Genomic DNA, 14,784 nt, shown 5'->3' on the forward strand with positions numbered 1-14,784 from the left:
GAGTTCATCTAATCTCTCCATTCCCCCTACCCCCCTAATCACATTATGAATCAGCATCTTTAAATCAGAGAAAACATTTGGCATTTGTTTTTTTTGGGGATTGGCTAACTTCACTTAGCATTATATTCTCCAATGCAATCCATTTACCTGTAAATGCCATGATTTTATTCCCTTTTTTAATGCTGAATAGTACTCCATTGTGTATATATACCACATTTTCATTCATCAGCTGAAGGGCATCTAGGTTGGTTCCACAGTTTAGCTATTGTGAATTGTGCTTCTATAAACACTGATGTGGCTGTGTCCCTGTAGTATACTGTTTTTATGTCCTATAAGGGAGAATCTTTATAAATTCAGGTTATATTCTGTTATTTGTTTCTCTTAGCCTTTGAAAACCCTGTGTCTAGGGTGCATTCCTTCTTCTCTTTCAGTTCCCTCTTTTGAATTCCATTCCATATATTTTGCTGTTGTATACATTTTCATTCAGTTCAAAATATTTTCTACCTTTGAGACTTCCTCTTTGATCTATGAATTATTCAGAAATGTGTGGTTTAATTTTCAAGTGTTTAGAACTTTTCTTATTATCTTTCTTTTTTAATTTTTTTTTTTTACTTTAATTCCATTATGGCCAGAGAACTGTATATCAACTTGTATGACTTCAGTTCTTTTTAGTAAACTTGTTTTTATAACCTAAAAGATCATATATTTTGATGAATGTTCAACGTGTACTTTGAAAACAATGGGTAATCTGGTGGTGTTGAGTAGACTTTCTGCTTTTTCTGTGTTCATTCATGTGGAAATTACATATTCTATGGCAAAAAATGAGAAAAAACTATTTAATCTTTTCTGGAAACTGAATTTACACCTTCATGATATAATGTGGACACTCTTCCATGTCACTCTACATTCTTCTAGATAATCATAATACTTAATATTTACCAATTATACTATATTATTTAATTTTAATTTATGAGATTTTTTCCAGTTGCTTTCATTATTAACAGCACTGGTATAGACATTTTTGTCCTCTGAAATTTTTGTTAAAATTCTCTTCCTGAAAGTCTGTGAAGTTGAATGCATACCTGCAAAACATGGGTCAGTAAATCATGTTTCTTCCCATTCATGCTATATACTTTGTTTGCAAGGTAAAAATACTTCTATTATTTATTGGCCGTTTATATCACTTCTTTTGTGTTTCCTGTCTTGTCCTAAATCTGTTTTAAACTAGAGTATTAACTTTTAAAATATCTCTATGGTGTTTCCCCCATCTTCTTCCTCTTCCAATCCAGTTTTAACAACATGGTACATATCTCTTTATACGTTTTTCTATTCAAATATTGACAAATACATTCACATATGCATGGGAGATATTGGTCATATTTTATAACATTGGGGTAATATTATATACTTTTTGATACATCATGCTTTTCCACTTAATATATCACAAAATAACTGAAAATCAGCCAAAGTAGATGAAACTAATTCTTTTTAATAATTCCATAATATTCCATGAAATGATTAGATTACAATTTCCTCAACCACTCAACCATTCCTGTATAAATGATTATTCACATGATTTCTTTCTTTTTTTCGTTTTGGTCAATACAGTTTTAAAAATAAAAAAAATCCCACTGAATGTAAAGCATGCCTATAATCCTAGAGGCAAGGGAGGCTGAGGTAGGAGAAGTTCAAGGCCAACCTCAGCAACTTAGCAAGGCTAAACCACTTAGTGAGACCCTGTCTCAAAAAATAATCCCTTCCTGAAAAATCCTACATCACATGGAAAATGAACAATATGTTATTGAATGATCAATGGGTTACAGAAGACATAAAGGAGGAAATCAAAAAATTCTTAGAGATAAATGAAGATACAGACACAACATATCGGAATCTATGGGACACAATGAAAGCAGTTTTAAGAGGGAAATTCATCTCCTGGAGGTCATTCCTCAAAAAAAGAAAAAACCAACAAATAAATGAGCTCACACTTCATCTCAAAGCCCTAGAAAAGGAAGAGCAAAACAGCAGCAAATGTAGCAGAAGGCAAGAAATAATTAAAATCAGAGTGGAAATCAACAAAATTGAGACAAAAGAAACTACTGAAAAAATTGACAAAACTAAAAGTTGGTTCTTTGAAAAAATAAATAAGATCGACAGACCCTTAGCCATGCTAATGAAGAGAAGAAGAGAGAGATCTCAAATTACTAACATACGGGATGAAAAAGGCAATATCGCAACAGATACTACAGAAATACAGAAGATAATTAGGAATTATTTTGAAAACCTATATTCCAATAAAATACAAGATAGTGAAGACATCAATAAATTTCTTAAGTCATATGATTTGCCCAGACTGAGTCAGGAGGATACACACAATTTGAACAGACCAATATCAATGGATGAAATAGAAGAAGCAATCAAAAGACTACCAACCAAGAAAAGCCCAGGACCGGATGGGTATACAGCGGAGTTTTACAAAACCCTTAAAGAAGAATTAATACCAATACTTTTCAAGTTATTTCAGGAAATAGAAAAAGAGGGACCTCTTCCAAATTCATTCTATGAGGCCAACATCACCCTGATCCCGAAACCAGACAAAGACACCTCAAAGAAAGAAAACTACAGACCAATATCTCTAATGAACCTAGATGCAAAAATCCTCAAAAATTCTGGCGAATCGGATATAAAAACACATCAAAAAAATTGTGCACCATGATCAAGTAGGATTCATCCCTGGGATGCAAGGATGGTTCAATATACGGAAATCAATAAATGTTATTCACCACCTCAATAGACTTAAAGATAAGAACCATATGATCATCTCGATAGACGCAGAAAAAGCATTCGACAAAGTACAGCATCCCTTTATATTCAAAACATTAGAAAAACTAGGTATAACAGAAACTTACCTCAACATTGTAAAAGCTATCTATGCTAAGCCTCAGGCTAGCATCATTCTGAATGGAGAAAAATTGAAGGCATTCCTTCTAAAATCTGGAACAAGACAGGGATGCCCTGTATCACACTTCTATTCAATATAGTTCTTGAAACACTGGCCAGAGCAATTAGATGAAAGAAATTAAAGGCATAAAAATAGGAAAAGAAGAACTTAAAGTATCACTATTTGCAGATGATATGATTCTATACCTAGAAGACTCCAAAGAGTCTACAAAGAAACTACTAGAACTAATAAATGAATTCAGCAAAGTGGCAGGATATAAAATCAACACGCATAAATCAAAGGCATTTCTATATATCAGCAACAAAACTTCTGAAATGGAAATGAGGAAAAACACCCCATTCACAATATCCTTAAAAAAAATAAAATACTTGGGAATCAACATAACAAAAGAGGTGGAAGATTTATACAATGAAAACTACAGTACCCTAAAGAGAGAAACAGAAGAAGATCTTAGAAGTTGGAAAAATATACCCTGTTCATGGATAGGCAGAACTAACATCATCAAAATGGCAATATTACCAAAAGTTCTCTATAGGTTTAATGCAATGCCAATCAAAATCCCAATGGCATTTCTTGTAGAAATAGATAAAGCAATCATGAAATTCATATGGAAAAATAAAAGACCCAGAATAGCAAAAGCAACTCTAAGCAGGAAGTGTGAATCACGAGGTACAGTGATACCAGATTTCAAACTATACTACAGAGCAATAGTAACAAAAACAGCATGGTATTGGTATAAAAACAGGTGGGTGGACCAATGGTACAGAATAGAGGACACAGAGACTAATCCAAAGTTACAACTATCTTATATTTGATAAAGGGGCTAAAAGCATGCAATGGAGGAAGGATAGCATCTTCAACAAATGGTGCTGGGAAAACTGGAAATTCATATGCAACAAAATGAAACTGAATCCCCTTCTCTCACCATGCACAAAAGTTAACTGAAAATGGATCAAGGAGCTTGATATCAAATCAGAGACTCTGCGTCTGATAGAAGAAAAAGTTGGTTCCGATCTACATATTGTGGGGTTGGGCTCCAAATTCCTTAATAGGACACTCATAGCACAAGAGTTAATAACAAGAATCAACAAATGGGACTTAACTTAAACTAAAAAGTTTTTTCTCAGCAAGAGTAAGAATAAGAGAGGTAAATAGGGAGCCTACATCCTGGGAACAAATTTTTACTCCTCACACTTCAGATAGAGCCCTAATATCCAGAGTATACAAAGAACTCAAAAAATTAAACAATAAGATAACCAATAACCCAATCAACAAATGGGCCAAGGACCTGAACAGACACTTCTCAGAGGAGGACATACAATCAATCAACAAGTACATGAAAAAATGCTCACCATCTCTAGCAGTCAGAGAAATGCAAATCAAAACCACCCTAAGATACCATCTCACTCCAGTAAGATTGGCAGTCACTATGAAGTCAAACAACAACAAGTGCTGGAGAGGATGCGGGGAAAAGGGTACTCTTATATATTGCTGGTGGGACTGAAAATTGGTGTGGCCAATTTGGAAAGCAGTATGGAGATTCCTGGGAAAGCTGGGAATGGAACCACCATTTGACCCAGCTATTGCCCTTCTTGGACTATTCCCTGAAGACCTTAAAAGAGCGTACTATAGGGATACTGCCACATCGATGTTCATAGCAGCACAATTCACAATAGCTAGACTGTGGAACCAACCCAGATGCCCTTCAATAGATGAATGGATAAAAAAATGTGGCATTTATATACCATGGAGTATTACGCAGCACTAAAAAATGACAAAATCATGGGATTTGCAGGGAAATGGATGGCATTAGAGCAGATTATGCTAAGCGAAGCTAGCCAATCCCTAAAAAACAAATGCCAAATGTCTTCTTTGATATAATGAGAGCAACTAAGAACAGAGCAGGGAGGAAGAGCAGGAGGCAAAGATTAACATTAAACAGAGACATGACGTGGGAGGGAAAGGGAGAGAAAAGGGAAATTGCATGGAAATGGAAGGAGACCCTCACTGTTATACAAAATTACATATAAGAGGTTGTGAGGGGAATGGGAAAAAAAAACAAAGAGAGAAATGAATTACAATAGATGGGGTAGAGAGAGAAGATGGGAGGGGAGGGGAGGGGGGATAGTAGAGGATAGGAAAGGTAGCAGAATACAACAGTTACTAATATGGCATTATGTAAAAATGTGGATGTGTAACCGATGTGATTCTGCAATCTGTATTTGGGGTAAAAATGGGAGTTCATAACCCACTTGAATCTAATGTATAAAATATGGTATATCAAGAGCTTTGTAATGTTTTGAACAACAAATAAAAAAAAATAATCTCTTCCCTGTCTCAAAAAAAAAAAAACCCAAAAAACACCTCAGAATGTAGCTCAGTGGTTAAGCACCCTGGTTTCAATCCCTGGTACCAAGACAAAACAAAACAAACAAAAACTGTATAAAGATTCCTTAATGTATTAGGTGCTTCTGTAATTTTGGGTCAAATTCCTCAAAGGGAATTGCTTGATTAAAGGACAAATGTATCTATATTTGAACAAATATCTTTCCATAAAGGCTGTAATCCACTTTAAACCATTGGAAAATTAGAGTACTGATCTCCCTATATCTGCTTTTGAGAGGCTAGATATAATTTGTGTTAGATATTATTAATTTGCATTTCTATTAAATTAGGTGATTCTCTTTTAAAATAACTACTGACTTTTTTCAATTTATTTTTCATTTTTCTATTGAGTTTTTGAACTTTTATTTATTTATTTATTTATTTATTTTTTCTTAGTTCTCAGTGGACACAACATCTTTGTTGGTATGTGGTGCTGAGGATCGAACCCGGGCTGCACGCATGCCAGGCGAGCGCGCTACCGCTTGAGCCACATCCGCAGCCCCGAGTTTTTGAACTTTTTTATACCAAATTGAAAGAGCTCTTAGTGTAGTAAACTGTTTTATGTTGTATGCTTTACAAATATTTTTTCTCACTCTATATTAACTTTTGATTTTATTTGGGGAATATTTTCCCACACAAAATTAATGTAGGTTTTTATTGAATATTTCAATATTCAAGTAGGTTTTCTGCTTTTTTATTTTAAAGTTTTCCGATTTCTTATCTTATAAATAAGGTCTTCCCAACACTTAATCTGTACTTAAGTTTTCTAGATAATTGTAATAAGATTTTTACTATTTAATTTTTATGTTAAAGTCTTTACAAGTTCATGAAGGATTAATTTTTTTTTGTTTTTTTGGGTTCTAATTTCTTACAGCAATAATAGTACTCAAAGTAATTCCATCTTCTCTTCTAATATAGGTGCAGGCATGTGACTGCAGGTAGTCAATTAGATATGAGAAATTTGCAATGTCTAAATATGATTTCTAAGAAATTGTAATTTTCTTGCTATAAGCTTAAAAATGAAAGTAACATTCAGGTTAGGAGAGTAGAGATATGGAAAGGCAAAGGTCTTGTACAACAAACATAACTGAATCACAAACCAAATTTGAATCCTTCTTACCACTGGGCTTCCTATTATATGACATAAATTTCTATTAAAGCCAGTTTGATTTAGGGTTCCTATTACTTCTAGCCAAACCATCCTAATGGATATACTATTTTTGTTACAATAAATACATATATAGTCTTAGATCTAATTCCTATATTTTCTAGTCTGTTATACTGATCTGATTATTTATTTTTTACTACCATATAATTTCATTTACAATGACAAGTCCCTTACCCACACCACTATTTTTTCCACAATGTTTTGCCATTCTCAAATACTTAGTTTTTCATAATAAACTTTTCTTCTTAGAAAGGAAAAAAGAAATAGAAGATGGAAAAAATTTGATGTGCATGCTGGATTTTATAAGGGCTTTTAAGAACTGTTTATAAACAAAGCATAGTGAAATATTTTAACTAAGACATTTCTTGTTCACATTTTCCTTGACCAATTAATATATCACATTTTTGACAGAAGAGAACAATCATTCCATAATCAAAACAGTATGTGCTTCTTAGCTAGTTAAAGAACCACCCACTGAAATATGAGAATTTCCCCACTTAAAATCTTATATGGCTCTGAGTGGCAAATATTGGAAGTGTAGAGAATGTTGAGTTACACATTTTCTTTCTTTTGGTTAAAAATCCAATAACTTTGGTGGCAAATTCTCCAAATTTATTAGAGAATAGTTGTATTTAATACTTGAAGCATTCTACCTTTATTTTTTCTATCTCTGTGTCTATATATAATAATTTTAAATGATTCAAAATATTGACTTCCCTAAGGAAATGAATCTTTCCTCCCTAAGTCTCAATCTGGCCCTTTCTGTACTCCTTCTCTTGCTTGCACTGTTATGGTTATTGCAAAACTTTCCCATGACCATCTCCCCAGTCACTATCTTATTTCTTTGTTTTACTTTATAGCCATTGAAGCCCTGCAATATATGATCTGTTTCCTCTTCAGATATAGCTTGAAAAGAGTAAAAAGCACTGGTTTTGAAGTAAGAAACATCAGATATATAATTCAGTAGCTTTATTACTTTGAATAACTATATCTCTTAACTATTTCCTCATCTATTTAAGAGAAATAATAATATCTACTCCAAAGTTTGCTACAAGAATTTGAGAAAAGTTGTGTGTGTAGGGTGGAGTGGAAGACAAACCAAAACCAAAACACCCTGTAGGAGTTAGAAATTTTTGAGAAATGTCATTAAGTATTTTATCTATCCTTTCTTTACTGTAGTCTTCACTATATCGTCTACTCAACTTGCTCCCTCAAAGATCACTGTTGAGGGGTTGGTAGAGTGCTCACCTAGCATGTGCAAGGCCCTGGGTTCGATCCTCAGCACCACATAAAAATAAATTAATGAAATAAAGGTATTGTGTCCAACTACAACTAAAAAATAAATATTAAGAAAAAGATCACTGTTGACTACTCCTTCCTTAAAACTTCCATCTACCTAAGGCTGCACTATCCTGATTTTTCTGCTGGTTCTACCATTCTCTTTTTCTTTCCTTTAAACTGGGTACTTCCTGAGACTCAAATCTTGGTGGTCTGCACTTCTTTGCTATCTTTATTTTTTTTCAGAAAACAAACCCATTTTTATAGCCTCAGTGATCATTTCTATGCTTATGACACCCCACTCCTGGACTCTGTTCTATTTTCTTTACTAAGCTCCAGTTTTAGGTGCCAACTTCACTGCTCACCCTTTCTTCATTACATATAGGATCCCTAAGTTCTGAGTAATGACCTTCCAGAAAAATGTATATGTATTTTTGTCTTTTACTCCTCAAATATCCAGGATGATACTCTGTGACTTATTCTAGAAATAGGAATAAATTCCACCACCACCACCACCAACAACAAAAAGAGTATAAAAAATAAAGAAAACAATTGTATTGTGACAAACTTACAGTTCTACCAGTTGGGCCTATTATACCTTCTCTGCCAAGAGGGCCAGTATTTCCCTGTTGGGATTAAAGAAAAGCAGTCAGTCTCATGAAAATTTCAAAGAAATATTTTGTGCAATGGTAAAATAGCCATGTGTAAAGAATTATGGTTTTTATGATAAAATCTTGTAGTATTACTATAAATTGTAGTGATCTTGGTTAACAGTATGTGACACAATTGTGTATACTATTATAGTTTCCTTTCTGGACCACTGTATATGTATAATTTCCAACAAGTACATATTAGAATCAGAATGTTTATGTGGTCATAAGTCAAATGATACATATTATACATGTGTCATTACATAACAAATAAAACTATTTTAAAAAGAACAGAATGATGAACAAAATTTTGAACAAATTTTTGTACACACGCAGAAGGAACAAGTGTTTGAGTGAACTGAGGTGTATAATAGACAATACAGGAAAGAATTGGGGGGTATCATATATAACCAACCAAACTTTAGTTTCTTTGTCTGTAAAATAGGGCCACTGTGAAATTAAATGTGAAAAGAGCCTTTTAAACTGTAAGATGATATTTGCTTATGAAGATAATCTTGAATGAGTTCAAGCTCCTGCAGATTCCTTCCATACTAGGTATGTTTCTCAATGCCTATTGTTTCTCAATGAATACAAAATCCTTGTTTTAGTGTTTCCCAACAATTTTTACTTCAATTTATACTGCCTGTAAAATTGTCTTTCTGGCTAACACTTAACCTAATACATAAATGTAGATATCTAACAGGCTTTATCTTTTTCTGACTCTTACAAAGGTACAGAGATTAGAGTATTATCATTTGAAATAATTATAACATCATGTGGTCTATTGGTCGATAGTTCTAATATTAATTGGCTTAAAGTGAAGTTACTTATTGGTCTAAATCTAAGAGAATACTTTGTAAACACAGAGATTGACTTCAAGTGATAATTTGTAAATATGGTAGTCAAAATTGAAAGCATTCCCTCTAAAAACTGGAACAAGACAGGGATGCCCTCTTTCACCATTTCTATAACAGTTCTTGAAACACTGGGCAGAGCAATTAGACAGACTAAAGAAATTAAAGGGATATGAGTAGGTAAAGAAGAACTCAAATTAGCACTATTTGCTGACAATATGATTCTATACCTAGAAGACCAAAAAAGTTCCACCAGAAAATTTTTAGAACTAGTAAATGAATTCAGCAAAGTAGCAGGACACAAGATCAACACCCATAAATCAAAGGCATTTCTGTATAACAGTGACAAATCCTCTGAAAGGGAAATGAGGAAAACTACCCCATTTACAGTAGCATAAAAAAAATACTTGGGAATCAACTTAATGAAAGAGGTGAAAGACCTCTTCAATGAAAACTACAGAATGCTAAAGAAATATTCTAAAAAAATTCTGAAAAAAAATTTTAAAATTTTGATTTATATTTTCTTTAGGACAGTGGTTTTCAGTTGTAAAGTTTTTCAGGACTCCTTTCTACTGCATCTGAGCTGTTTCCTGTCTTCCTCTCTGTTTTCTCCACATTTGCCTTGGCAGTTGTAGTTAGCCATACAGATGACATTAAAGTTTCAGTTTTATAAAATGTCTCATCAATTAGCAGACTATGATTAATAAAACAAAATAAAAGTAATAACCATTAACTGCTGGTAGTTTATTTATATTCTCTAGAGTTTGAAACTATAGGCACTACAATGTTATCTGGAGTTCTTCAGATCCTGATTTTGAAACTCCTTAAACAACTCTTATCATTCTCTTGGGACACTTGCCCCTGAGATGGGAAAACACAGTTATCAGGAAATATTTTTCACAGTGTGGTCTGAAGAGCTCTGGTCACAGGCAAGCCTCCACCAGGTGGTGCGTGGGGGTGGTCTCTGGCTTCTGGTTGCATTATGCTTATGACATGAAACTACTTTTTGTTTTTGCTACCAGTGTGAGTTAATAAATACACTCTCCAGTCTTCACAGTAATTCTGATGATTGTTTTTTTAAAGTAAGAACTGGAAAATATGGTTGGTCTATGGAGGTATTTTGCTAAAGTTAATTTATGAACTGCAAAATGTTGAACTCCATAAGTACTCTTATGATTTTCTATCTGAATAAATCATTTTACTAAGCTATTAATTCGGAGTATACTAATTTTTGAGTTCATAAATCCTACAACAAGCAAAGAAGCACAATTTCTAGGTAGCCAATATGACTCTATACTTACTCTCTGCCCAATAGGACCTTTAGGACCTGATATTCCAACAATGCCAGCATCTCCCTCAGGACCCTAGACATATAATAAGAAGAAAAAGATAACAATTTTAGTTCTATGTTATTATTTTACAAAGAAAATAATCTTATACCCATCTATCAAGAATTGCTTCTTCAAAAATACTCTTAAATATGTGAACAAAAGGAAATCGTACAATAAAATTTCTAGGCAAATATATAATTATATATGTTTAACAATTAAAATGATCAAAATTTAAATATATGACTGTATCAATTGAAATTATGCAGGTTAAAAAGAAAAGCTCAAGTCAGAGACTAAATATTTCAATAACTCTTTTTCTAGATAACTTGAAGATGAGCAGAAAATAGATAAACATACTTTGGGGCCTGGGAATCCTTGGAAACCTGTCAAACCTTGATCACCATGTTCACCCTGAAATTGTATAGACATGATAATCATTACTGTGCACTGGTGGCTTAGTCTGTAGAATGGGTACTTGGTGAATTTCTGGATTGGCACATACAGGTTGCCCTTTCAGACCAGGCTCTCCATGTGGTCCTTGATCACCCTGTGTTCCTCTGTGACCTCTTTTACCTCGAACTCCAGGTTGACCAGGGAGCCCTTGTTCACCCTGTGGATAAAACAAAGAAAGGTGATCTTGACCTCAGAACTTATAAACATATTGACTTTTCAATGGAACTCAAAGACTTAAGCATAGTGAAAGCACCGGGGAAATCAAATTCTAAATAATTGTTTCCACCAATATTTTCCAGCAAGTAATATTTGATTTTAATAAATAAGAGGTATAGCAGTAAGGAAAGAAAATTTCAGAGATTGTGGTGGTAAGTATGTAAAGAGGAGAGTAGGAGGTAATTATAAAACTAGAAGGGGATATGAGGGCTACAGAGGGGATGGGTGAAGGTGGAGTATGTGTGTGTGTGTGGGGTTACATGAGATGGAACTTGTATATTATTTGAATTGACATCATTTTGATGTATTTTTCCTAACCATACAGAGATGACTCAGCCATCTGATAGCAGAAACAGAGCAGTCTCCTAAGTACAGACCAGAACCCATGTTTTTTCCATAATTATCATCTCAGTTCCACCATTAAGAAATTTCCATTATCTGTTTTCTTAGGTCCCTTTATTCCCTAAAAGCCCACTTAATGATACACATAATTTCCATTATCATGTTTTTTTCATTTATTTTGATTTTCTTTTTTTTTTTTTGAAGTGAGAGTTGGAATACTTTTTATACCATTTCTAAAAGTAAACTTAGGAATCAGATGAATTTTATAGATAGATAGGATAATAAAAAAATGATGCTTGGTAGACTTTTGCCAAAAATGCTGTAAAATTAACAAATATCTTTCACTTTATTGACACAAACCTGTAAGTTTGAGACTTGACAAGTGTAGGTCCTCTTTATGCAGACTCATACATGAGAAGTAGGAATCTTTCTTATTTCTTTCCCTAGTTTTATCATTTGTTTAGCTGCTTAGGTTTTAGTAGAAAGGGATAATTATGGTATAAACATTAACAGAAGGCTAAAACTATGAAGAGTGAGCAACTGGATCATCAGTTTCAATTTACTTATATGGGTCAGAAATCTAAAATTTCTCTAGACGTAAACCGAGAAAATCAAGTTAAGATGTAATAAAATTTTGGAAAAGATAGATAACGGAGAAGGAAGAAGAACCCAAATGAGTCCAAATTAACTTTTTTTTTTGGGGGGGAGGTAGTGTTGGGATTGAACCCAGGGCCTGCTAGTCAAATACTCTCTTCCACTGAGCTACACTCAAAGCCAGCATTTCTTAAAGCTTAACTAGATCTGGGTAATGAGCTGTTTTGCTTAATCACATGCACTATGGCCATTACAGGAAATGGACACACACAGACCATTCATTTCCTTTTTCCCTAATGTGTTTTTACTATTAACCAAATTTTATTAAAAGATATTAATCCTGCCATCTTGTGATCTAGCCAATGAACCCAGGACAAGTATAAGGATGGCCAATACTGCTTAACCATCAGAAAAAAACATTAACGTACCTTTGGGCCTGGAACTCCAGGGCTTCCTGGAAGGCCTGATGAGCCCTTTATTCCTCGAGGACCTGGAGACCCAGCGAGTCCTGTTCTTCCTGGACTGCCTTTGATGCCCTAGAAAGCATAGATAAGAAATGAAACTGCGAAGTTCCTATTAAATTGATGTAGAGACTCAATAAGTTTAGGAAGGGTTGTGCTCCAGAAGACTGCTGTTGATGTACTGCCTAGGTTCTGCAGTTATCCAGGGCTTCTTTCCCAAAAAAGTGAAACAAGTAAAGAATATTTTAGAAGCACCTAGCATATACTTGAAATCTCTAATAGTTAATATGATAATCTTGGGTTTTCTAAATGAAAATACCAAGGCAGTACAAAGTTTGCCAGTACCTTCTAAATTATGTAGCCTAAGTGTAAAGTATGTTATGTGACATTCTTTTTAAAAAAATTATACAACTCTAATAACTGATTAATGTTTCCTTATAAAAAATTTTCTCAACCACACATGATCTGAGAAAATTTACTAAAAATAGTTGGGGGCTAAGCAAGCCAATAGTATATCCTTAAAACCAAATCCTAATTAAGGTTTGCAAACTATGGTTTGCAAGCCAAACTCTGGTAATTCATCTGTTTTTGTATAGCTTCTGACCTAAGAATAGTAGTTTTCACATTTTTAAATGATGGGAAAAATCAATAGAAGAATAATACTTAAAGATGTGAAATGATACGAAATTAAAATTTAAATAACTGTGAATAAAGTTTTATTGGAACACAGCCATACTCATTCATTTATGTATTATCTGGCTGCTTTTATACTGCAATAGCAAAGCTGAGTAGATACAGTGGAGAACTTCTCATGCATTTTCATTTCTATGCACTGCTGCTCGGTGCATAGGAATTGTAATGAGGTAGTTAAAACAGTATTTCTGGGCTGGGGATGTGGCTCAAGTGGTAGCGCGCTCGCCTGGCATGTGTGCGGCCCGGGTTCGATCCTCAGCACCACATACCAACAAAGATGTTGTGTCTGCTGAGAATTAAAAAATAAATATTAAAAAAAAATTCTCTCCTCTCTCACTCTCTCTTTTAAAAAAAAAAACTTAGTATTTCAAGTGGAACATACATTGTCTTAGTGTGTCATTTTATCTTATTTGTTTTATTATCTGTAATACTAACAAGAAATTTGAGCATAGTAGCAGAGTGTTCTGTACAAAGTTCCAAACAATGTTTCACACAAGTAAAGAACAAATACTTCTTATGAATACACAGATGGATGATTAATTTTGCTTGCAAGAGAAACAGACACTAATCCCTAGACATTCGTTCCAGTGTCTTATTTTGACTTGTTTAAAACTATTCAGCAAAAGGTAAAGTCATTCTGGGCAAATTTTAAAAAGTAAGTAAAGCCATAATAGTTATTACTTGTAGTTAGAGATGCTACAATCAATGAATAGTTCATCTGAGTCCTATAAAATTTAATATAATGATTAAGGGTACATGATGTTTCATGGCTGAAGGGTTCTATTAATTCTCAGACAGAAGCCATTCTTTTTGTAGAAATCAGTTTTGAATTCTTTAAGAAAGTGTTGTCAATTTTGATAGAAGTGAAACTGATGGCATAAGTTTTGACATCCTAAGGAAACAAGAACTGTACTTGGATGAGTTAAGGGCAGCAAAAAAGATCAAACGCCAAGAGTTATTTTTAATTGAGTGCCTCCTATGTGTCAGAAACTGTAGCAGTATTATGGTTACATTTAATTTCAGTTAAGGAAAGAATATGGCATTGCCTTTTTCCATTTAATTTTCCTCTGGGGAACTGAATGGAAAGATCTGGGAAGGAAAATGGGGTTACCTATACACATTTAGAAGAAAGAGACAGACTCTGCAATGATGATGCTTGGTGTGTATAAAATATTGAAACATCAAAGAGAATGTCTCTCAGTTATTCCCTTGGTTTAGCTGTTGTAGTCTTATTTAGATTGAAAGAAACATTAAGAAATAAGTAATACATAAAACTTGTTAAATCTGGGCAACAATAGAAAATCACATTTTAAGGAGGATTAGCTGGGGAATACTATCTTTAAAATTATGCTAAATAAAATTTTAAGTATTTATGATGTTAATTTCATTGATTTCTC

General features: G+C 33.6%; 1 protein-coding gene across 4 annotated transcripts in view; it reads right to left on the reverse strand.

Moving 5' to 3' along the window:
* Col24a1 (collagen type XXIV alpha 1 chain) overlaps positions 1 to 14,784 on the reverse strand; it is a 378,847-nt gene that overhangs the window by 47,169 nt on the left and 316,894 nt on the right. For all 4 annotated transcript variants that reach the window (XR_013427880.1, XM_078026639.1, XM_078026638.1 and 1 more), the window contains 5 exons: positions 12,662 to 12,769; positions 11,131 to 11,238; positions 10,986 to 11,039; positions 10,599 to 10,661; positions 8,366 to 8,419 (listed from right to left, as the gene is read on the reverse strand). Coding sequence is in view for 3 of the 4 variants with exons in the window: in XM_078026639.1 (XP_077882765.1) it covers positions 8,366 to 8,419; positions 10,599 to 10,661; positions 10,986 to 11,039; positions 11,131 to 11,238; positions 12,662 to 12,769 (387 nt within the window). In the remaining variant the exon portion in view is untranslated. The remainder of the gene's footprint in view (positions 1 to 8,365; positions 8,420 to 10,598; positions 10,662 to 10,985; positions 11,040 to 11,130; positions 11,239 to 12,661; positions 12,770 to 14,784) is intronic.

Source organism: Ictidomys tridecemlineatus, chromosome 11, assembly GCF_052094955.1.
Source record: "Ictidomys tridecemlineatus isolate mIctTri1 chromosome 11, mIctTri1.hap1, whole genome shotgun sequence".
In the NCBI taxonomy this organism is placed as follows: Eukaryota; Metazoa; Chordata; class Mammalia; order Rodentia; family Sciuridae; genus Ictidomys; species Ictidomys tridecemlineatus.